The sequence below is a fragment of the Amia ocellicauda genome, chromosome 8 (genome assembly GCF_036373705.1).
Source record: "Amia ocellicauda isolate fAmiCal2 chromosome 8, fAmiCal2.hap1, whole genome shotgun sequence".
NCBI lineage: Eukaryota > Metazoa > Chordata > Actinopteri > Amiiformes > Amiidae > Amia > Amia ocellicauda.
The window spans coordinates 6,921,601-6,947,666 of record NC_089857.1 but is presented as its reverse complement, the minus strand read 5'-3'; the positions used below and the strand labels follow the sequence as shown (position 1 = coordinate 6,947,666).

At 44.5% G+C, this 26,066-nt stretch overlaps 1 protein-coding gene across 7 annotated transcripts in view; it reads right to left on the bottom strand.

The window, feature by feature from the left end:
• The window catches only part of rtkna (rhotekin a), a 79,751-nt gene that overhangs the window by 9,797 nt on the left and 43,888 nt on the right, over positions 1-26,066 (bottom strand). For 5 of the 7 annotated variants that reach the window (XM_066711927.1, XM_066711922.1, XM_066711926.1 and 2 more), the window contains exons 2-11: positions 17,558-17,757; positions 16,832-16,893; positions 15,545-15,598; positions 14,441-14,558; positions 14,074-14,298; positions 13,804-13,898; positions 13,193-13,299; positions 12,857-12,988; positions 10,610-10,775; positions 4,386-4,490 (exon numbers count right to left, since the gene is read on the bottom strand). In XM_066711927.1, coding sequence (XP_066568024.1) covers positions 4,386-4,490; positions 10,610-10,775; positions 12,857-12,988; positions 13,193-13,299; positions 13,804-13,898; positions 14,074-14,298; positions 14,441-14,558; positions 15,545-15,598; positions 16,832-16,893; positions 17,558-17,757 — 1,264 coding nt within the window. The remainder of the gene's footprint in view (positions 1-4,385; positions 4,491-10,609; positions 10,776-12,856; positions 12,989-13,192; positions 13,300-13,803; positions 13,899-14,073; positions 14,299-14,440; positions 14,559-15,544; positions 15,599-16,831; positions 16,894-17,557; positions 17,758-26,066) is intronic. The other 2 variants (XM_066711928.1, XM_066711923.1) reach the window with 1 other exon arrangement.

Sequence of the window (26,066 nt, the reverse complement as noted above, 5' to 3'; positions counted from 1 at the left end):
GTGGAGATGGCACCCAGTTAAGAAGAAGGCAATTTCACAGTTAGAGAGAGACATGCCACTCAGAGGATTAGGAGACCTAAATGTATTTATTTTGCTCTTAGAACATTTTCCTTAGAACTCGTTTAGCAAAGGAAACTCCCTTACGAAGTTCTCATTAGGCACATTTTTGTTATATAGAGAATGAGATTATATATATATATATATATATATATATATATATATATATATATATATATATAGTATATATAGTTTTAAAAAGGACTGTTGAAATAGCTTTGTTAGGGTGCGTCATAGTGAATTTATGATCGGTTGAGAAAGACGTCTTAACTAATTTTATTTTTATTTTAACACACATTTCCTCATTCCTCCCACTTTCGTTCCCGTTCTGACAGAATTACTGAGAAGAAAAGCCCCAGGGCTACGTGAGGGGGAAGACAGCCATTCCTAAAATGTGAAATAAATTTAAAATTCACTAGTTTTGCAAGTTAACATTACTAATGCATTGTCATCGCGGGATCAACTCAGAGGCTTAACAAAAACATTTTAGTTATTTTATTTGTTTCTTCCTGAAGGAAACACTATCTTTATTAAGCAACTGTGACATCCTGGAACGTGAATGGCAGGACAGAGATAACTTTCTAGAACAGCCAGCAGCCATAAATTCAGTGCAGCGTGTCTCTGACAACACCTAGAACAATCACAAGTCTGAACTGAGGTGCAGCAAAGGTGTAAAAATATGTGCAAATTAAACAATATAATTGATAGCATATTAAACTAGTTCTGTTCATAAATTACACTTTTATTGCATGTAAAATGCAATTTCGACATTCAGGACACCAGAGTCAACACCGGCAGTTATTCTAATATTTTGTCCATCCAGCTCCGAAATTAAACTGGGAAGGTTTATTTTTATTTTTTTCTGCTTGTTTGTTTTCCAAAACATAAAGCACTGCTAAGGATACTAATTGTTAATACAGGATTCAGCTGTGATAATATGAATTGACAGAATGCATCTCTCAACACTCAGGGCTATTTCACACCTAGTTCATTTGCAAATTATTCAAATTGTGGTTTATTTGCAATCATTAGGGTTTTTTTCAGTTTTGATTTGGTTTGTTTCACACAAGGAAAATTACATGGAACCTGAATTTCTTTTTAAGTGAATTCAAGTTTGTTTGTGTGTCGTGCACTTGCAGCTTTGTGTGGACCAGAATTCCACTGACTTCAAATTTTACTATTCCAAACACGCTCAGTTCTCTTGCAGTTTACTTGAGCAGATATTTTGTCCAAAAAACCCCACCAAAAAACAATGAAAAATGCTGTGGTCTTTCTCTACCTTTCCTTTATTTGGTGCTTTCTTGTATAACCACAGAAGGAACAGCACATAGTAAGATTACTGCGTATTTCAGTGTATTGCACCGTCTGGCAGCAGTTTGTAGTGCTTCAATGAATTCGACAAACAGTTGCTTTGTATGTGAGTCACTTCTACAGTTTGGTTCGCTGTTTGGAGTGGTTCGTTTCCAAGTGAAGCAGGATGTGTTTTCTTTCACATTGCAAAAACATTGGCAGAACAATGTCACAAATGTACCAAATTCCCTTTCCAATGAACTGAGACTTTTGGTTTGATCCCCATTGTGATGGGATCATGTCATTAGCGGAGGTTTCACATACAGTGAGGGAAAAAAATATTTGATCCCCTGCTGATTTTGTACGTTTGCCCACTGACAAAGAAATGATCAGTCTATAATTTTAATGGTAGGTGTATTTTAACAATGAGAGACAGAACAACAACAAAAAAATCCAGAAAAACGCATTTCAAAAAAGTTATACATTGATTTGCATGTTAATGAGGGAAATAAGTATTTGATCACCTATAAATCAGCAAGATTTCTGGCTCCCAGGTGTCTTTTATACAGGTAACGAGCTGAGATTAAGAGCACTCTCTTAAAGGGAGTGCTCCTAATCTCAGCTCGTTACCTGTATAAAAGACACCTGTCCACAGAAGCAATCAATCAATCAGATTCCAAACTCTCCACCATGGCCAAGACCAACGAGCTGTCCAAGGATGTCAGGGACAAGATTGTAGACCTACACAAGGCTGGAATGGGCTACAAGACCATCGCCAAGCAGCTTGGTGAGAAGGTGACAACAGTTGGAGCGATTATTCGCAAATGGAAGAAACACAAAATAACTGTCAGTCTCCCTCAGTCTGGGGCTCCATGCAAGATCTCACCTCGTGGAGTTTCAATGAACATGAGAACAGTGAGGAATCAGCCCAGAACTACACGGGAGGATCTTGTTAATGATCTCAAGGCAGCTGGGACCGTAGTCACCAAGAAAACAATTGGTAACACACTATGCCGTGAAGGACTGAAATCCTGCAGTGCCCGTAAGGTCCCCCTGCTCAAGAAAGCACATGTACAGACCAGTCTGAAGTTTGCCAATGAACATCTGAATGATTCAGAGGAGAACTGGGTGAAAGTGTTGTGGTCAGACGAGACCAAAATCAAGCTCTTTGGCATCAACTAAACTCGCCGTGTTTGGAGGAGGAGGAGGAATGACCCTAAGAACACCATCCCCACCTTCAAACATGGAGGTGGAAACATTATGCTTTGGGGGTGTTTTTCTGCTAAGGGGACAGGACAATTGCACCGCATCAAAGGGACGATGGACCATCAAATCTTGGGTGAGAACCTCCTTCCCTCAGCCAGGGCATTGAAAATGGGTCGTGGATGGGTATTCCAGCATGACAATGACCCAAAACACACAGCCAAGGCAACAAAGGAGTGGCTCAAGAAGAAGCACATTAAGGTCCTGGAGTGGCCTAGCCAGTCTCCAGACCTTAATCTCATAGAAAATCTGTGGAGGGAGCTGAAGGTTCGAGTTGCCAAACGTCAGCCTCAAAACCTTAATGACTTGAAGAGGATCTGCAAAGAGAAGTGGGACAAAATCCCTCCTGAGATGTGTGCAAACCTGGTGACCAACTACAAGAAACGTCTGACCTCTGTGATTTCCAACAAGGGTTTTGCCACCAAGTACTAAGTCGAAGGGGTCAAATACTTATTTCCCTCTTTAACATGCAAATCAATTCATAACTTTTTTGAAATGCATTTTTTCTGGATTTTTTTGTTGTTATTCTGTCTCTCAATGTTAAAATACACCTACCATTAAAATTATAGACTGATCATTTCTTTGTCAGTGGGAAAACGTACAAAATCAGCAGGGGATCAAATACTTTTTCCCTCACTGTATAGCTCCAAATAAACAGACTTCAATGCGGATCAAACTGCAGGCCCACAGGTCCTCAGCTGGCAGCTTCATTAAATTGTACCTACAAAACTCCAGTCTCAACGTGGCGACTCCAGGCTGCTGTCCTTCTAGGCAGAGTTGCAAAGAAAAAGCCATCTCTCAGACTGGCCAATAAAAGAAAAGATTTAGATGGGCAAAAGAAAACAGACACTGGACAGAGGAAGACTGGAAAAAAGTGTTATGGACAGACGAATCTAAGTTTGAGGTGTTCGGATCATAAATACGAAAATTCGTGAGACGCAGACCAAATGAAAAGATGCTGGAGGAGGGCTTGACGCCATCTGTCAAGCATGGTGGAGGCAATGTGATGGTCTGGGGGTGCTTTGGTGGTGGTAAAGTGGGAGATTTGTACAGGGTAAAAGGGATCTTGAAGAAGGAAGGCTATCACTCCATTTTGCAATGCCATGCCATACCCTGTGGATGGTGCTTGATTGAAGCCAATTTAATCCTACAACAGAACAGTGGCCCAAAGCACAGCTCCAAACTATGCAAAAACTATTTAGGGAAGAAGCAGTCAGTTGGTATTCTGTCTATAATGGAGTGACCAGCACAGTCACTGGATCTCAAACCCTATTGAGCTGTTGTGGGAGCAGCTTGACTGTATGGTACATAAGAAGTGCCCATCAAGCCAATCCAACTTGTGGGAGGTGCTTCAGGAAGCATGCGGTGAAATCTCTTTAGATTACCTCAACAAATTGACAGCTAGAATGCCAAAGGTCTGCAAGGCTGTAATTGCTGCAAATGGAGGATTCTTTGAAGAATGCAAAGTTTGAAGGACACAATTATTTCAATTAAAAATCATTATTTTTAACATTGTCAATGACTAGATTTCCTAATCATTTTGCTATATTTCCTATTCAATATAATTTCATATATGTTTTCATGGAAAACAAGGACATTTTGTAAGTGACCCCAAACTTTTGAACGGTAGTGTACATTACATTAGAGGTCTCCCAATAGAATGACCATGCGATGTGTAATCTCTATATGGCGAAGACCCTGTGCTTTTCTATGGTATGGGGAGCACAGGTACAGATAAGGGTCTGCACAGTCTGGATGCAAGTAGATATTCTTACCCATCTCGTGGTAAAGCGAACCCTGCTTCGCCATGACGATGGGCGGTTTCCGTGGCGATGGTACCTCGATCTTCATCAGCTCGTCGCAGCACTGCTTCCACTGGCCTGCAGGGGAGACGCACGCCATCAATCAGCCTGCCATGAACCACTTTACAGCTTAAAATGGCTGCAGATTTGTGTGCAATGATGATTTGAATATATTTCTCAGAATGTTACAGCATATACATTAAAATATATCATGGAACCAAACAATAAAACAACGATATACAAGAAAAAAATACATTTGTTGCAAGTATGAGTATTTAATATGCAAAATTCTTTAAAGCACTTTGTTGAATCCATAATGGATCATACCGTGAATTTACACAGTATGTGAGCTTCAGGGATCTGGAGTCCCACACCGAACAAGACAAAGCACTTCCCAAAGGGTGCTGCATAATACACACGTGCATACACACATGCACACGCAAAAAGGACTAAAGCACTGGAATGCCAGTAATATCTATATGGTATTTAAAGATACAAATCAGTATGATTGTACCAAGCAGGTGTAATAGTTTTAGAAAGTTCCAGAACTCAGTGAGTACTGCTGATCTGAAAAACAGGTGGCAGTACACCACCCTCCCACAAACACACACAAAACCACACACACATACATGCATGCATGTACGCACGTACACACACTTACACAAATGCGTGCACATCAGCACACACACACAGACACACACTTAAAGACTCCATTGTTCAAAGGAACTCAGCCAAAACTCTCAAATCTAAAGACTTGCACAAAATAATGGAAAGGCAAAAACAAAAGCCAAAGATCAATTTGGAGATCCCTCTCATACTCTGTGGCAATTCCTTATTTTGATCCATATGATATTTCCTAGAACAAGACCACAACACATTACACAGCTTCAGACAAACGCCTAATGGGAAAAAAACAGAACCCCACAACCCCCCCTGCATAAAGGCAGTCCCAACGAAGACCTCACTCATTGCCCTGTATATATGGACCCGGCAACAGCACACATGCCCTCACACAGTGACATGCGCACAAAGACACACAACCATCCACACGCACTCACATACCCACACAGACACACTCGCACACAAAGCCACAAACACACACACACATACACGTTCACAAAAGTTTGCACGTGTATATACATACATATATATATATACACACACACACACACACACACACACACTAGTGGTTCCCAAACAGGGTTGCTTACACACAGTCCGGTATCGACTAGAAAATCTCGCTCCATGTTCCTCTTTTAAAAAAAAAAAATGTATTATCGTTCTGGCTGATTATTGAGGATCTGATTTCCTGCAGATTTCCAGCAGAGATCAGGAAATGCTGAGCTCAACCACAGAAGTGCTTAAATTTCAATAATTTGATTATTTCTAAGCAAACACTGAGTGATTTAGAGAATATATGATTTCACAAAGCATGTCACCATAAGTTAAAAACCATCACTGAATGAAGCCAGTGCCAATATTGATTTTATACTTGACAAAGTATCTGTAAAGTCCCAGTCAGGCAAGCCAGACATTAGTTTCTCATTATCACATAAAATGTTAATATACAAACTAGATTGGCCACTTTCAAACTGAAAAGGGGCTGGTCACATTCCAATCTAAAGGATTGAGTGACATGATACATATTTAGCCCCATAGGGGATTACGAGAATTACAATTAAGATTTTTTATTTTTTTATTGCTTTTCAAAAGGTATCTGACACAGAGAACTTATTGTGTACATATATGGATGTATGAAGCTGATTTGTCACAGTGAAATATGTATTGAAGTGTGAAGAATGTGAGGAGGATGCAGAAAGCTCACAGAAACGGACACACAAAGGCCACCGACATTGTTACAACACACACAGCGAGGTCTCCTACACTGCCACAGTAAGTATCACTGCATTAAGCCACAACCAGGGGCGTTATAAATGCAAACTTACAATCCGTTTTTAGTTTTAGTTTTTCTTTTGGTCTTTTTTTTTTATGAGAAATATTTTAACCCTAATAGTCTTCCTAAAAAGTGCACATGCAGGATTGTAGTCATTTTCCAACCTAAGCATGCTTTCCTGTCTAGTTATCTCAATGACCAGTCTAAAAATAATCTGAATAGGGGACAGAAAATTGTATGCTGAGCTGTAAATGCAATTATATACATTATTCCTGGTTTTATACAGGTATACATACACTACCGGTCAAAAGTTATAGAGCACCCCCATTTTTCCAGTTTTTATTGAAATTTAAGCAGTTCAAGTTCAGTGAATAACCTGAAATGATACAAAGGTAAGTGGTAAACTGCCTGAGGTTAAATAAAAAAAGTTTAGGTTACCAAAAACTGAAAATTAATGTACATTCTAAGTTCTAGATTGTGTTACTACACCCTCTTAAGCATTATTTGCCAGTGTTACACGCAGCTCCTGTGCATAGAAGTTACACCGTATTCCTACAATGCGCACATCCTTTGAAAGCTTATTCTCTTGGCTCTTATTGATCAGTAGACTGTCTGGTTTCAGAATATGCCATAATTATCAATATTTTCTGAGATTTAGTATTCCTACTCAGACCAAGTATCCCCCCAGCACCCCCCATTTCAGAATGCGAGGCATCAATGCGGGGGGGGTATAAAAAACACATTTTTCACAGAGAATGCTTCACATCGTTTCATGGGATTCCAAACACTTGGCAAACAACACAAGAGTGAAGAGTACACATGGGATTAAAGAGAAGCACATGGATTTGGTGCCGTTAAGGGTACCAGAGGGGTTTGTCAGTTTAAGGGGTTACATTTTGTTAAACAAATCTATTCCATTATTTATTTTTGATCGCCAATTGATTATTTGTCCTATGCTTTTATTTCAGAGTACATACATTGAGACATGAAACTGCATACATCTCAATAAAAACTGGAAAAATTGAGGTGTTCTAAAATGTCTGATCGGTAGTGTACACCCAGATACATTCCACTGATACGAATCAAGTGCTTCATCTAGTTCAAGTGAATTACTATAAAAGATAAACCATTAAATCCACCCGATTTTCATCCTACATTGATGTTTATTCAGTTAGTCGCATAAGCCAATTTTAATCTTACAACCAATCCATTCCATTGTCCAAATAACAGAATTGAGAAACGAAACGCCAACCTTAACTGAAGGATCATAATAAGTCATAAGTCATAATTCAGTCATGCACATGACTGACCCAATATTCAATTCAACCTATTTCAGAGCGTGTCCCGTCTAATTTTGTAAGATACAGGAAGAGATTAAGGGAAAAAAAGTCATGTTATTCATCTGTAAAGTTTCAGCAACAGCAGTTTATTTATTTTGGTAGCTGCCGATGATAAATTGTCATGTTTTATTCCTGAGTAAAGAACAGAATTTTGATAACCCTGGCTATGAACCAGAAATCTGGGCCTGCTGCCAACAGCACCATATTGTTTGATGCTCGTTTATGACTCGTGTATCTTCCTTTGCCACTCCAGTGATCCTGTACAGACAGGTGTTAATGAGATGTCTACCCCCGCCACACTGCGCCCCGAGATTGCCACCCGAGGAATGCAGGTGAAAGATTTCAATTCACCTATTGATTCTTCCCTCGGGTTGGATTCATCTCTTGATATTGTACTCCATTTCAGCACTTTCCTCCTATGCTATACTGCAGAAATCATAAGCCTTCATCCTCTATGCACCTAAACACACACACCCTCTATGTACCTGCTAAGTAAGCACCTGGGGCCGGTTGCACAAAAAGTCTTAAATTATTTTAAGACCGTTTGTTTTGGTCTTAGACTTCCATTTAAGCCCAAAATAAAGAGGCCTGTTACACAAAGCAATAGAAAATCAGTTTGGTCTTAAATTTAAGCCTACCCTACACCAGTCTTAAATGGGTATTTGTTGGTAGAAACTGACATGTAACCAACATGGCAGCACATATGCCAGTTTTTCTTTTCTTAGTTTGAATGGGGCTGACCTCTTCAGAATTTGCAATTAAATAAGTAAATTGCTTTTAGTGATGTAGTCATTAAAACAGCTGTAAAATAAGCAATATATATATGAATAATTGTAACTATACAAACAGGCCTATGTTAAAATTTGTATTAATCACCATTCCACTCAAAAAATAAGCATATTATGTGATTTCAAGTGTTTCAACTATAATATCAGATTATGTGAGCAAAGTGAGGTTTGTCGCTCTAGGTATGTTAGCAGAAAATATCCAGTAACTAGAGGGTTAAGAAATGAGCAAAATAGCATAACATGCTTATTAAACGTCGATGTCAGCGAGTTGTGTGTACACCTATGTTTTGTTGCTTTTATACTGTGTTAAAAACAACTCACTGAGCACACTGTCGCTTTTAAAGAAACTCTGCTGCAGCTCCATAGAATCGTCAGGACATAGACGAAGCCTAAGACTTAAGGTAAGTCTTTTTTAGTGCAACCGGCCCTTGGCCTCTAAAATTCTAATTCCCCGTTGCGTGGGGATCTTGGGATCGCCCAGCTCAAGTAAGGGCCATAAAAAGGGCTTTAATGAATAGGAAAGAGACGGGATTGAAACCATATAAGGAGTCAACCAGGTGAGTCAACTCTAAGGCTGAGCTAATGTGTGTGTGTGTGTGTGTGTGTGTGTGTGTGTGTGGGGGGGGTGGGAAAAGTTGTGCTTATAAACCCCAATACCACTTTCACATCCTATTTCTACCTCTGCAATGTGTGTCCAGAAAACAAAGGAGTAGCTTGTGCCAGCGCTGGGCAGGACCAAGTGCAGCTGCTTTATATTCTAGGTGACGAAAGCTGCACGTTAACCGAGCTCAATACCCCGACAGATGGGCTCATAAATAAGGCCACAGTCCGACCTGTTCCTCAGAGCATCTCCATCAGCAATGGTTCGCAATGGTGCGATACCGACATTCCTAGCAGGTGAATATTGTATTGTGGCAGGTGATGGCTCCGTGGAAAAATGTGGTTTGTGTTTTCTTCCCTATTTGAAGGAAAATCAGATATCAGGTAACTAACTAATAAGAAGTTAAAGAGGAGTCCCGGGGGAGATGTGAGAGCCCTTTGTTCCTCACTATTTAGATTCTCTGTATGACTGCCAGGGTTCAGTTAGCAATTTGAAATGTTATCACAGGAATTGTACCAACCTACTTCTCTTAATTCTTAACACAAAAAAAGAAAGCCTGTTTAAGATGTTAACCTAACGCCCCCTGCTCTTTGACTTCCCTTTTTAAATCATTTAATCAATCAACCTTTCTTTTCCAACAGGTTCTTGAGAGTTTCAACCCATCGTGTTGTCTGTCCTAAATCCATTAAGTCCATTTTGCCAGTCTGCCAGGCTGAGACTAGCCCGGGTGTCATGTTGGCATTAGGGGGTCTGTCTGCTACCTGGCTCTCCTGTTGCAAATGACATGATAAACATTAAAAAAAAATACACGTCCCAACTGTATTCTAATCTGGAGATGGCGTCTGATGTGTTGGGTAACAGGAAAAGATTTCAAATGATTCTGCTATAGATATATATGTTTTTTTTTTTGTTATCTATGCGAGTACACAAACAAAGGATTCAATTTCACTTAAATTACCTTGTCATTTCTAGACTGAAACTGATTTGTATCTCCACTGAGTCATTGGGACTATTATGTCCAATTTGTTGTCAACATTAAGAGCTGGAACCTAACCTCAACACACTGTTCATTAAAAGAATAATAATTATAAGACATGTAAACCACAGCTAGTAAAAACTCCACCCCTGCAAATTCTTCCTTGGGCAAACTTTCAATCTTGTGCAGGAATTAAATTCATTAAGTTAAGCAAGTCCGAGATCATGTCACAATGGCAAATATTCCGTCATCAGGAAAACAAAGATAAATCGTTCACATGTAGAACAAGAGCAATTTTAAAAATATGAAGGCTACGAATGAGGAAAAACAAAACATCAAGGAAACAAAATGTGAGCCGAGTAGTGTTATCACTGCAAGAACTCCAGGGACCAGCAGAGGTTGTGGGAATTCTAGACCACAACCAGGAGACACAGATTGACACATTCAGCTCACACCCAACGCTGGGGCTGAAGTGTTCAAAGACGCAGCAGGTGAACCCCCAATTGGCAGCTATGTCCTTTGGTGTTATATATGCCTGCCGCTGGCTTGCACAAGGGCTGGTAAAACCTGAAAAGGATGCAAACCAGTAGACACTCACTCATGTCGTAGAATTGCTGCCAGAAAGCCTCCATCCAGCGCTGCGTCTCTTCGCGGCTCTCGGCCACCAGGGTGTGAGTCACCTCCTCCCCGCCATACTGGTTGCTGATGGAGATGCTCTGGGCTTTGCTCTGGGGGTCCTTCTCTGTGGCACGGATCCGCGTCTCCTGAGACATGCGCAGATGCATGCAGATGCACACACAGACGCACGTGGAGGAAAAAATAAAAAAATAAAAAAAGTCAGGGTCCATAAAAATCAATCCAATCCCTTCCTATAATACCAACAATTGTTAAAAGTTCTCTGCTTCTGGTAAATACAGGCACAATTAGGTCTGTTTTCATTGATGTTGTTGGATTACATTTTTTCTGGGAAGCTGAAGTAGCTGAGCGGGAAGCAGAGGCAAAATATGACTTGTTTCATTGCTGTGGTTGTTTTCATACCCTGTGCAGGGTGCAAATCAGCAGATTTAGTAACTGTTTCAGAAATAAAGGTATCTTCTAGGCGAGGGACAGCAAGCGAAAGTTGGAAGGTTACTGATGTGAAGGATTCATGTTTATCCATATTCTTCTCAAAATTGAATCAAGCCTATCTGATGGCAAGAAAATAAGGCTCTCGCACATATTAACATTGGAGACACGGCAAAACAATTTGTGAGGATTCATGGGAGATTTCCTCCTTTCAAATGGGTATATAATTTACACACAGATGACACAGCATGGAAGTGAACTAGCCAAAGTTCAGTCACAGTGCTGTTTATCTTTGTTTGTTAGTGTCCTTTGTTCACCCAGAATGAAAACAGATTAACTAGGCTTTGCTTGTCACATTATGAAGGGAAGTATTACTAATAAATACTGAAAGTTGGCAACCTTTCTTATCATCATTAAATTGAATCTAAACTCCTTCAAATCCCTTCTGTAATACTCTACACAGCCTGCCCCCCAGTGTGCACAAGATCCAACTGCAGTCTTACGAAATGCCAAAACTCCCCCGTGTGTTAGACGATAAGTGCGTCTCAAACTCAAATGCCATACCAGTGAAAACCACAAGCAACGCACCATGAAGAAGTCACACACACACCCAGATATTCAGACAAGCCATCTATTATTTGTTTCCACCCCAGGCTACAAAACAAGCTTTTTACACTTGCAATAAAGGGCAATCTTGTTTATTAAGGGATTTACTGTGCGCTCAAACAAGGAAGACAGGCAACATAGAGCATCACCTTGGAGAGACAGACAGATTAATACTGGAGATAAGAGCATCAGATAATCCTTTAGAAAGCCATGGAAATAGACCAGAAAAAGTAACAGAAAAATATGAATAAATCAAAACAAGTCAAACTGCAATAGAAACTAGTGTGTAAATAAAGGTCAGTAAGAACGTATATGTATGTATGAGAGGTTGTCATGAGTTCCCAGAAACCCACTGGATTTTATAAATGACCCAGGTTTGTTTCTACAGTCAGGGTATTTGCATTACTCGGAAAACACATTTAAAGCGTAAAAAAAATGTGCAAAATGTATACAGTAAATTGAATGCCTCTGGTTCACTTGGGAAATGCATTAGCTTACAAAATGGGGGAAAAAACTAATATACTAATAGCAATATACTAATATAAGCATTTTCTTTTAAAAATATTAGATTGTGTTATGAAGATCCCTCTGTTGTCGGGCATGCTGCAATACATTTTCCAGACACTAGAGGGAGACACCTTCATAAAAATAAAAAAATAAAAATAAAAATATTTTTGGACAATGAATACACACACACAATCACGCACACCATGCCAAAAAAGCACCATTGGATTGAACAACTATTGATGGCTACAATCTGTGTCAGGGGCAGTTCAATCCTTCCCTTCCACTTATATCACCTGCTCTCTCGCCCCTCCCCCCACAGGAACAGTCTCAGCGATCCACCCACAGCAGACCAGACAGAACAGATTGGTCAGTCTCTCTCTGGGACCCGATCAATAGGCTGCTTCCTCTCAGAGCCCTTGGGACTGGTGCTCTGGCGGGGGGGTGGCGTAGAGCAGCAGTGGAGAGAGGCAGTGTGTCCCCATATGTACCCCACAAAAAACTTAACTGTAAGTGATAGCTGAACCTTGATCTATGTCTAGGCTGCCCTGCAAGCTGATCACTCCAGGGACCTCGCAGTTGACCTTCACTGGTCCATGTGTGAGAGAGAGTGTGTGTGTGTGTTTGTGCGTGCATGAGTGTGCCTGTGCCCAGTCTCTCCAGCACTCACCTTGTTGATGGCGATGGTGAAAACTGGCTCCACCTTGGCCTCCACATCCTCCTGACGGTGGTAACAAAAGAGGTTTGTCCCTCTCAGGACACCGTAGACCTTTGTCCAGCTCTGATGATCACCGCCGAGCTGCTGCGAGTGAAACAGAGGGAGATATTGAGGGGGTGTTGAAGGGTGGGAGACAAGGATGATTCTCTTTTTTTTAATCTATCCATCTTCAAAATCTGGAGATCAATTAAACAGAAATCAAACATGCATTTAATAGCTATCAATAGATTAAACCACTGCAAGGATGGTGCACTACCAAAGAGTAACAGAAAACAGAATTTGACTCACCTTGACCTTCAAACAGCCGCTCATCATCTGCTGGGTCATGCACAGGGGCTGAGCAGCCAGGCGGCAGCACACACTGCCATACAGTGGCAGCCAGTACGAGCACTCCTCTGCAACACACCAGAGACAGGCGCCGTCACACACGGATCTCACAGAGTCACAGTCGCACAAAACCCCCAAAAAACCCTTTCACACCAGCACACCAGGCCGGAGTGGCAGCAGAGTGCTGCATTTAACGCACTTATTGAAACTATAGTGTGAAAGCGCATACCCGACCGTGTTGCAACTGGGAGGCTAGTGTGAAACAGGCTCAAGTCACAGAGCCGGAGACATGCTCATACACACACACTCGTCAGAAAGAGTGAGACTCCAATACTATTAGCATAGTCATGTGAGACGAGTACCATCTTGTCTTGGTTTAGGTACATCTCGATTTGTGCCACAACAACCACAAGAAAATGCCAAAGACAAAATGGAAAGTGAACAAACAGATCTGTGTGTCTGAGAGCTGGGACTGGTGCCTCAGCAGGGCCTACGTAGACAGTCAAGAAGAAATACGAAAAACATCCACACGGCTGTGCCACAGAGCACAGGGCAAGGCGAACTGTGCACACCGTTGCCAGAGATGGAGAGGTCCTGGGTGCGGAAGCTGTCCTGTACGTGTGCCAGCGTCAGAGAGGTCTGTGCCAGGAGATGGTACTTGGGGCCCCTGTAGGAAGACAAAAGATACACAACAGACTGAACTCAGCGGGCCAGGAGGAGGATAGACTGGCCAATAGCACTTTGATCAGGTTAGGATTATCAGTGTGGTGAAAAACACGTGGCAGTGAGTTTCCAATGGAGTATCGATTTCTGCATTTAGTCAACATGTCTCTTATACTCACGGCACAGAGGGCGAGGGCAGTAGCAGGGGGCTGCTCCCTCCGTTACTGACCGGGCTGCCCGCTCCCGGCTCCAGTGCCGCCCGGACCTTCTTCCCTGAGGAGCGGCCCAGCGAGCTGCTCAGCTTACTGGCCAGCTTCCGTGGTGTGTTGCCCACTGAGAACTCGTCCTCTGTGCAGCAGCTGTACAGCTCCACTCGCAGCTCGAACCCGGGGCCGGCCTCCGCACTGCACATACAAAGAAAGTGAGCATGACAAAGATAGCATCAGACACGGGCTGAAAGACACTGACAGGGATACACACTGGGTCGCCAACAGAGGGAGAGAGAGAGAGTGACAGGGAGTTCAGGGGGGTGGAGAGGAGACTCACAAGACGATGGTGTTGTCGAAGCAGATGTCGGTGAGTGTCCTGTCCACCATCACCATGTCTGTGTCGAAGATCTCTCCCCCCAGCTGCAGCAGGCAGAACACAGCACAGCGGTGCAGCTCTGAGAGACACGGAGAGAGAAACGGACCGCGTGAAGGGGAGAAGGAGATCAATAACAATCGAACAATCCCTTCAGGCTTGGGGATTTGCTCATTTTAATATGACAGGGTGTACTCCCTTTCATCGTACCTCTGATGTCCTGCCAGAGCAATCTCGCCCCCCAGTCCACCGATTCATTAGCACCACGCTGTACTCCCGCTTCGAATAATTGCTTAATTAAGCTCAGGAGAAATGTGTCACCTGTCTGCACCGGCATTAGCATGCATGTACATGCAAATGCATTCATTAACAGGCTCCGGCAAGGCTTTAGACAGGCTCTCAAGATCGGCCTTAAAGTTTGTTTAGCTGTCGGATGGCGCTAATTGGAAAGGTTATGCACATGACTCATAATCAAATAAAAGTCTGTGCACATCCAGTGATGTATTGCAGCCTGTCCTCAGACACTTATCAGCATTACAGGATCGACATAGCGGCTGTTTATGATGAAAGGCAACCATGACTACCATTTTGAAATTCTGGACAACAGTGTATTAGCACTGATTGGATTTCATGGTGAGGACTCTACCAACGCAATGGGGAGTGTAACAAATCACTGCCTGCCCAGAGTCCTGCCCTGAATCCCACAGAACTACGCCATGCTGAACATTGGCTCAGGAAGTGATGCAATTCCCATCCATGAGAATCTGGAATCTGGAATTCAAGTTCAGTATATTCCATGTTTGGTCTGGATTGTTCCCATGTGCACCTACACTGACACTTTAACAATACTGTAGTGCAGGCAAAGAACTGTGCCCATTTTCAGGTCAAGGAAGGATGCTCTTAACATAGGGAGAGCACTGGTATGTGCCACTGCTATACCAAGTTGAACAAAACACAAATGGACTGACTTTTACGTGGGTCTACTATTCAGCATAGTCAGTATGACCTCCCGATGTGCCTTTTAAATGACCACCCCCCCCCAAAGCCCAGCCCGAGAGAGCAGCTCACCTCCTTTGTTCTTGAAGTATTCCGTGTCTTTCCACATCAGTGGGATTCGCAGATCTAGAAAGGGAGCGACAGCATGTCGGTAAATCGGCTGTGTGGGAGATTTCAGCACTGCAACACGGGAGCAGCCCCCCCTCTGCTCCGGGACACCCCGTTGGGAGTCGACACGCACGGCAATGCAAACGATCCACATCACACATAAATGCTATGCATTGAACTTTATAAGTAACCAGGGCCCAGTTACATCGTATTACGGGGACCGACAGAATTATTACTGAAGCTTCTGTTGTGGGATTACTGTAAAGGTAAATAATATACTCTTTAAACTCATAACAGTCGACTCCCCTCCCCTACTCTCTCTCTCACACACACACACACACACCATGACACAGAGACTATAAAACAACATGCATCATCTGAAAGATTGAAAGGAAAGTCTGTATGAGCTGACAAACTCACACATACAGAGGGAAAAGAAACAATGCAGTTCCCGCAGTTAAACAGTGAGGGGTAATAACTCTGCCTGGTTCCCAGCTCTGACTGCTGCCCCTCTGAGCGCTGCCCCGTGCCATACACTGTGTTACTGTTCTGTTTACTTTCAATAGTTTTAGAGCGGCCTGCGGGTCTTTTCCCTGGAGACCATGCTAATGGAACGAGGCTGGCTGGCAGTCTGCGGCCATCTATAATTCACTGAGGAATCACAGAATCGTGCAGGAGAGAGGGCAGACGGCAGACGGCAAGTTGATACACGGCACAGACCGCGAGCCTGTGTGTGCGTGTTTGTGTGTGCGTGTGCATTGGCCCAAGCAGACTGTCATATTTCTTCCCCCTGGCTGTGATCACGCTGTGAGGCGTGGGGCACAGTCTGACACGGAACATTACTGTAATGTAATGGAACATTGCTGTAACAGTGCAGTTAATTATTATCTGTTAACAACCTTGTTCCCTATGCCAACCCCCACCCCCAGCCAGGGATTCCTTCAGCATGGGCCATTCATTATATCTTCCCAATTACTCCTTTTATCGTGTTTAGCCATGGACAATGGACAGAATAAAACAAACACCATAATATGTAACTTGTATGTGGAAATAAATCTCACAATAATAATGGGCTATTTATGCAAACAAATCGGTAAACGAATAGCAATTTAAAGCATCAAACGGTCCATGCAAATCAAGACTATAAAAATATTCATGCAAGTATCAAGAGAGTGCAACTATGTAATGCTAAGGAGAGACTGCAGCAGATGTGTGTGGTGAGTGCAGGAGTGAACTGAACTCGGAGCTAACCTGAGATGGCCACTTTCCCCTTGCAAGGCAGTCGGTCGTCCATGGGCCCAGCATCTGAGGACCTGAGGCAAAGGGAAGCAGTAGGTCAGTCAGTCAGCAGTGATTTACTCTCTTCTGCTAAATCACCACCTTCCAGATTGAGGTGGGGAGCCATCACAGCGTGACGGGCTCACAGGAAACACAATAAGACCCTGCAATCCATGGCATTCAGTCAGTCAGTCAACTCCTGACTCAGCAGTCACTAAACGCCTCTGATCTACAGAGCCACAGACCCAGCCTCGAAGCTGCCCAGTGATTGAATTACAATATTTGCACATCGAGATTACTTCTTTCATAGGACTTTAGGAGCAGAAGATGATTATCACAATTGTAGTCTTAACTAAGCTAACTTGTACGACACACTGCTGGAGAGCAAGCATAACTCTCGGATGCCAGGCTAAATCGTGTGTAGGGTCGATATGTAACTGTGCTCCATGGTTTGCCTGTTCCCTGGACGATTACCAACTACAAAGCTGGCTGGACTGTCTATGGTCTTCAGATGCTCGAGTACCTTTGGAGGAATCATGGAGGAATCTTGGAGGATCTGATCTAACAGAGACTGCTAATCCACACTGGTAATTCAAAGGTGTGTATGAGATCTGTAGGAACCTGGCCTCTTCCCCACTCCCTTCATTACCCAGGACCACACTCAGACATGGTCCTCCCTAGCCCTTCCCTTGGGCTGACCTTCGTGCCACTCTCTGCATGACCTGCGCCTCCTTCATCCTCTGCAGCTCGGACATGTAGGCCATGATGCGGGCGTTGCAGGTCAGTAGGCTCTTCGCCGCCTCCAGGGCCTGGTCCCTCTGAGAGCAGGCAGCCAGCAACTTGCAGGCACCGTCCCGCATACGGATTTCATAGTCGATCTTCTTCTGGATGTCGCTGTCCTGCAGGGGGGAGAGAGGGGGGAGGAGAGCGACACATCAGTTACGTTGCCATGAGGGATGTCCCAAGGCAGGATGGAGGCGACATGAACCGAAACAAATATTTTAAGAAGCAGGTGTGATTTCAAGTTCACATTCCTGATTCTTCGGTTGATGCCAGATTCCTGAAGTAAGCCCAGCCCTGAGTGTATGTGTAAAGCAGAAACTATGAAGTGTCTGAGCCAATACCAGACTTCACCTTTAATATCAATCAACATCAATCACTATAGGAAATGCCCTGGCTCTGATCCCATTCCCTCCAGTCTCACCACACCCTGCAGACTCTGTTATGTGCAATTTCTGGTTAATGGCAGTATGAGCCGCAACTCCACAATGTGATGGAAAGCCTCTGGAGAGACAACACCACTCAATTATTCACAATTAACACTGCACCCAAGGGCTGTGGAGAGAGAGGCCGGCAACAGCCGTTAAAAAAAATGTGTCGTGCAAGATCACGGCCCAGTGATGCTCAACTGTGATGCAATCAAGCCACTTCTCTGGCCACAGACAATGCCCCTCAGTTGTCACCCCGTCACACAGCGAAATTGAAAATCAAGCACTGGACTAATTTATCTCCCTCAAGATGGCATCATCACCTCAGATTCTCAATCATGGTCCAGGCTGTGATTACAGAAAGCAGCCACCAAGCTTAATTAGGAAGATCTAGTCAAGCTGCCGCATAATAGAACAAAGGCCACAGTGCACTCCCTTCAAAACTTGACGGCGTGGCCAGACAATATCGGAGTGAACATGCAATCAATCTTGACTTTATCTTTAGGAGAGTCTTACTCCATGATGTACAGTAAAATGACTGAAGATAATAAGCTCTCCTTATCTGACTCACCTTGGCATGAAGACTAACTGACACTAATCATTTATGAGGCCTGCTCTTGGTGCCCAGGACAGCAGGCCGTCAACGGGCAAACTAAAACACAGCCTTTCCCATCCCCCTCCTCATTTGCCCACGTGTAAACCCACTTATTTAATCAGAATGACATTATCAGACACCAACCCCTTCCTCCAACGCCTGATCTACACAATACAATATTATAAACCTATATCACTGCTAAATGATGACTACAATCAGTGGTCTTTGTTCTTCTTAACCAATCTCCCTTTCAAATGACATTGACAATTCAGTAAAGCATCAATCACCAGTCACTGCTTGATTACTACACTGGAAGGACGTGCCACCCTTGGAACGAACATGCAGGTGGTCAGGGAGATTGTCAAACTCTGCCCTTGCAATGACCTGCACGGTAGAGAACAGGCAGCGGTGTGTGTGAGACCCTGCCAGGCTCTGCAGACCACTCGGAGGCCGGCAGTGAGTCCCACTCACGATCACAGACCACCTCCCCGGCCAGCACTGCAGCACGGCTCTCTCTCTGGGGCTGCCAAGTCGAAGCACGCAGCGGCGGGAGTCTCGCCTACGGATGGCAATACTAAAATGTGGGTCAGGAAGAAGTTACCTGCTGGGAGCTGTCAGCACAGCACGGGCGGGCGGGAGCGTCTTTAAGCTCTTTAACCTTTCACTCGGCTGGATCCTGCCTGTTGGAAATCCTCACCTTTTCTCAACCTTCTCAGCTTTAGCTCTAGTTATTGTATTGAATATTGCAGTATTCAATTTTGCAGTGCATTTTGGAGTATTAAACATGTGATTGAGTATGTGTACTGTACTGTATGTGTTTATTAAGAGTTGTAACTGTGGGTTTTGCCCATTTGATTTGGACATACAGCACAATGGAGCATTTGACTGCAGGGATGGATGGTTAAGTCTCGTGCTAATATTGCTCCAAATGAAGTACCAGCTCAGTGGCTCCTGTGAAATAATTTGGTAATATAAATGTTGCAGCTGGAGGACAAAATGACAAGGCAAGCAGACAGGAACAAGTGGAATAAAATCAGGCTACATCCATGTTTTATTTGCCCCCAATTAAAATAACCTGGTTGTGTTTTGGGGGATCTAACCATTAAGGGTTTATGTTCTAATGACTGGTTTAAAAGGAATGATGTTTAATTCGAGTTATAGTTAGTGTTTGACATTTCCCATCACCATGGTAACATCCCCCATCCCTCTAAAACAGTTTTTGAACACCACTTTCAAGCTCATTAACCTCTGACCTGCATCCCCATTAAAACCGAATAATGACTACACGCCAGTTTCCAGAGCCCTGCTGCAATACAATGAACAGCCCTCAGACTGGCAGAACACGACTTTAGCACAGACGCCATATCTGAGCTGGCCTGGTTGCTCCTGCAGGGTCTGCCATAGACGTTCTTGCAAAAGGCTGATATTTATACCATAGGATGCAATACGACAGTATAATTCACAACCCTCTGCAGTCATGTGATAGTTAACCAATCAAATCAAAAGAAAGGTGCTTCTAAAAAGAGGTTAACTCCAGGGAGTGCAGGATGTTAAAAATACTCTGAAACGTCCTGTTCTGATCCTCAAGTCTGGCCTCCCCTCCCCCCCAGTGAGCAGGAGTGGTAATTGATTTTTGCCCAGGTGGATGGACACTCTGTAACAATTAATTAGCACAGCTCTGCATGAGTGCGGCTCCCAGGCATCAGCTTATCCTGAAGAACCACCCGTCTAACGCCATGTTGTTGGGTTGTTGTTTTTTCCAGAAACTACTCATGCAATTCCATAAACAACTGACCTCTGCTAGCAATTTTCCACTCCTTCTCCAAAGTGCATTCGAGTTTTAAAAATTATTTCCTCTACAGACCCGAGTGTACCGTTACACACTGTACTGTCAGTACTATGCAGCACACTTACACACACTACTGTGGAGCTCTGTGAAGCAATGCTATAAACACTTACAGCTGTTTTCACAGGTTTCAGCTCCATTAGCACTCGTCCAAAAACAGTTCAAGGCTGGTGTTAATCTGGGTCTGTGAAACAAGCCCTTAGACTATACTGACACACACTGCTAAAAATCACTTGAAAACATCGAGCCAACACTTACAGTACACTGACACACACAACTAGACAGATTTAAAACAACTCCCACCAAAATGCCAAAGCCTTGCTGCCAACTGCATACTTAAATTTCACCCAAAAGACAAGGAAAAAAAGACATTACACACTATGCAGGTAAAGTAAAGATGCCTGTATCATGAGACATATTTGAATACATACACCCCAGATTCAAAAAAGCCTGAAGCACAGGATTTAAAAACGCCTCCCCCTTGCCGATGCTCAGCCTCGCGCATCCTGACACACGGTCTCTAATGCACACGCAGTCTGACACAGTCTGGTGCCCGCCGGCGCTGGCACACTCGATGTCAACACACTGCCTCGACTGCCTGGTCTCCCGCTGCCAGCCAAGAGCCACGGCCCCCGCCTGCTGCAGAGACTGCTGTAGAGAGGGAGCCAAGGGGTGGGACCCGGACACAGCGACTGGCTGTTCCCAGGTAATGAACCATGAGCTCCGCAAATGAGCCCAGATGGGGGTAATTGAGGGAGACAGAGTTGCAATGGTTTCCATCAATAGCTGGAGAGAGTGTGTGTATGGTGGGGGGGGTGGGGGGGTATTACATTACTTTAGTCTGCATTGCTGCCAGCTATCTTCAGCACAGATTAAAAGCTGAGGCATTAGGCTTGCACAGGCCAGCCCTGGGAATGTAGGCAGCAGTACAGTGAAGGCCACTGACTGGTGACAGCTTGATCACGAAGGACTGACGCACCCAGCGTTGCAGGCCCCTAGTCAGACCAGGACGGAGCTGAAGCAAACATCGGCACAACTGTCACACCCAGGACTTTCTCTTTGTAGAAAGTGCTATTCTGGGATCATGAGAAACAGCTCTGTGATGGGGAGGCCACCCAATAAGCTGTCGGTGAGACAAAGCAGGAGTGCTCAGTGCTCTTGGGCTGATTGAGTGGCCATATCAAACCTGGCGTGAGCTCTGGGACAATCCAATAGTTTGGAAAGATGCTTCCAATTGGTTTGCCTGCTGTCTAGGAGTGTGTGGAGGACTAGGGTGCCAAGAGGTAATCCAGTCCTGCGGATCTGGACCCCAGACTCGGCTTCTTGGGAGCACCAGCCATTGTGAAGTCACTTCCTATGCTTCCCAGCTTGGGCTTCCCGTCAGCTGAATGTGCAGCGCCGACAGGCAGAGCAGCTGCGTGCCAGGGAGACCGAGGAGAGGAAAGGGGGGGAGAAGGAGAGGAGAGGGAAAAGATGTGAAGCAAAATGTGGAGTCAGAGACAAAGGGAAAGAGAGGTAGAGAGAGAGCTAGAAGAACAATAAATAGTCAAACCACAATCACAGTGAACACAATAAACAAGCAATAAGATGAAAGACCAGAAGAATGTGAGCAGGCCGAGGTGGAGGCCTTGGTGTGGCCAGAGGCCTGCAGGCAGTCCCTCCTGACCACATTCCCAGGATAGTCTGTTTCTGCGGTCACCACACACACACACACACACACACACACGGGAAGTGGAGAACATGAACAGGATAGGATGAGAATAGGACACACACATATCTACACACACACAGTCACACTCAAACACACACATGTATCATATGCCTGCTCTGTGGATTTCCCTAGATCAGCCTCTTTTCACAGGCTACAAATTACCCGCCCACAGACAAATATGCGCTTCCATCGCTCTCTGTGCCCAATTGTTTAGGAAAACGAAACACGCTGGTGAGGCAGGCAGTTCCCACAGCCGTGAATAGGCATGCTGTCTTCTCTACGGTCCAGGAGGGGCTGGGGAAAGCTAGGCTTCGGGAGCCACTGGGCCAGGAGACCGCACATCACAGCCAGCCATTCACCCAGAACCCACTGCTCTCCCACGCAGGGCCTCCCCCAGCTGAAGAGCAGATAAAAAGATCCTTTCATGTCCCCTTTCACACACTCCCCTGCTGCAGCTGCACAACAATCAGCCCCAGCTGCAGGCCAGTGCTGGCACAGTGATGCCCCCTAGTGGATGTGCATGTTTTGTTTGTATTGTTATTTTAATCATGAATTAGTCAGAGAGTCTCTGTTGTAACAAGACGAGCACCACGCTATGTATCAAAATGCAAGTCAAACATCACAAACCAGATTCAACCTGCTGAAGAGTGCATCTGTGTCAGTGAGTCTGTCTGTGTCTGAGCTATATATGTATATGTCTGCGTGTGTGTGTTTTGAGTTATTTGTGTGTGAGTGTTTTGAGTTATTTGTGTGTGGGTTTGAGTGTTTCTGGATTACAGTCTCCCCCCCCACACCAATCCCCAGCACTACTCCAGCTGTTCACACACAAAGGCAGCATGTGTTCCAGTCCAGCTGTGCTGTAGCTGGGGTTGGGGAGGGTGGGAATGTGGAACTGGGCATGTTGGCCTGGTCTGTGCGTTTGTCATCTCGGTCCTGTGTGAAGTGTGGGACTCGTCCATCAATCGATCAAATCCGTACACCAACTGTAACTTGGTATCGCAGATATATAGCCGAAACAATATGGCACTATCTCTACTGCTGGTCAGACACCTTGGCCGAGTTTTAAACCTGGATGCCTGTATAGTCCCGGGGAAACACTGTGCTGGTGGTTTTATAAGTTGATTACTTAACTGAAACTTAATTAAACTAATCATTTCCTTAATTTGCACTTTTTCAATAGTTCTGCCTATAAACAATTGTGCCATGTTGTATTTAACTTGATGTCCAACTATTTCACAGGGGAAAAGCTCTGATTAGACAAATTACTAGTCCAATTAGTGGTTCAGTGAAGTCATTGAGAGTTTGGCTGGCACAGAAAGGATGGTGGGTCGCCAGCGCCGGGGCTGAGAACCCCTGCTGTAGACTGCAGGCTGAGATTCATACAGTAATTGAATAATCTAATGAGATGAATTACCAACAACGGCTGCCTGGGGACAGGTGGTGGTAATTAATTAGGCACTGCCTCAATCAAGAACAAAGCTCATTTCATTCAAAAAATTACACTCTATGATATATTAAAAAAAAAAAAAAAAACATTTTAACATTTTAATTCATACAGGAAAAGGTCAAATTGTTATCTTGTTTTCCGGAATTTTGTATTAGAAGTTGAGACACAGGTGATTTTAGGAGCCATAGAAAACTAGAGGGTCGATACTGCTCAATGGAGAGACCATATCAGTACTGGCACACCGGCTCGCTCTCAATGGCGCTCATCTCCTAATCAGGACGGCTCAGGGGCTAGACGGGCCCTCACTACTGTTGGGCAGCACCGCTTTGTCCTCCCTAATCCAAGGGGTTTATCCGCGGTTGAAACGGGATCAAGAAATCTGTGCTAATCAGATCAAAGGGCCTAAAAGTAGTTAAAACCCTCCCCAGCTGCAATCGTTTCCAAATATACCCTGGCAGCCAGGTCGTGTCAGATGACCTTGGAGCCCAGATCAGGGCTGGGATGCAGTCTTCTCAATGAGGAGAGCTGTGCCGTACCGCTCACCAGCACTACGCCTAACCCAGGAGACGCGGTCTATCCCTCTCTTTTACCCCTCTCATTAATGTCAGTCACTCTTCTTTTTTTGACAGCCTCTATACAGGAACAAAGAGAGGCAGCCCAGGAGTGAAAAAAACACGGCAAAGCCTTCGCTAATCTTTGAAACAGAACCGCTGGGCCAAGACAAGTGGCCCTGCAGAGAAGAGGGGCCACTGAGAGCCCAGCGACACAACGCGGGTCTCCAATCAGGGCACACCGTCAGCTCTCCAGCATCAGAGGAACCGCCAGCTCGCACCCCCCGGCCACTTCAACCTCACCCTCCCGTACTACACAGCACTCGAGTGGAGAGCACTGGAGAGCCGATTAGCTCCTCCACAACAATTAGCAAAGCCATGCAATTATCCCCTCACAATGGAGAGCATGGGAACGGTATTCCTAGGCCTGACAAACGCACACGTTTTTACCACATACAGACAAGATCTATTTGCTCCCCTGCATTACCCACTCCCTCTCTCTTTTACTCTCCATCTCTGTCTAGCATGTCTCATTCCACTGGTTTCATAAATTGTTCTTATTTCTCATTATGTTCTTCCTGCATTTCTCCTGGGGGTTGAATACATTCCAGAGTAGGGTAGTACTGGGGAATGGGGGTGGTGGGAGTGGGCTGGACAGATGGAAGGTCAGAATCATTGAAGCCAGCCAATGAGCACGACTGGTTGTAATTAACCGTCCAATCAATGGCTGTTTATTTTTAGCATGCGCAGTATGGAAACTAGCGACCTGTCCTGGGAACAATGTCAGAGGTCAGGGTGTTCATTTTCAGTTTCTCCAGAGAACCACTGGAGCGAGCAGTAATGAGGAGTTTATTCACTGTTTATGAAATTGAATAAAAAAAACAAAATAAACACAAAACAACAGGATAATAACAGGAGAATTTAAAAAAAAAAAAAACTAAAGCTGAACTGATATCGACAGGACAGAAGGGCCGAATCCTCCTGTTGCTGTGCGCTCCACCACAGCTTTGAAATGTCTGAGCGGCTGATCACGTACGGCTCCGGCTGAGCGGCTGCTCTGGCGAGTCTGCCGAGCGTCGGCCCCAGTTAACGTCTGCAGGGCTAATTTGTCTTGGCGCGGCTGGGTAAGCATACAGTGGAGTATCAATAGCGCCGCTTACTAGATTAAAGCAGAGACTCGCAGGCTGTGAATGAGGCCGAGGGTGAAGCGGCGATCTCATGGCGTGGAATTAACCGCGCCGTCTATTCCAACTGTCTGTGTGGTCTCTCCTGCGTCTTCAGCCATACTGGGAGGGCGAGCTTCAGCCGCTGGGCTGCTTTTGTGCAGAACCCCGCTTTCATGTGATCTCAGGAGATGTACAGCATGAAACTATTTATATTTCTCCATCAGCTTCCACAGGGTTCAGCTTGGACTGCATTGTTATAAAAAAAAAAAAAAAAAAAACTAAAAACACACAAAAAAAAGTGCTGCTATGGAATCAATCTAGAGAACAGCAAGACTGAAAGATGGCCTATAAACACGCACAACGCCTGCCAGAACTGAGCCACTCTTGAGTGCTGATGGACTGCTGCCATCGGGTCCACACACCAGCGCTGTTCCCCTCGACGCTGGGGACGCATGGGGCCACTGGGGGTCTGACAGCACCGACCCTTGGCAAAGCGGATTGCGCTCAGTGGCAGCGTTGCCTTGCCATGGAGCGGGCTTTATTAGCATGCTTATGAAATGGCAGGGTTGGCAAAGGAGCAGAGAGAATTATCATCCTCATTTGGACAGGCCATCGACCTGCTCAGAAATTAAATGAACCAGGAGGCCGACTGGAGAGAGCAGGGGAGTCTCTTCAGAGGGCAGA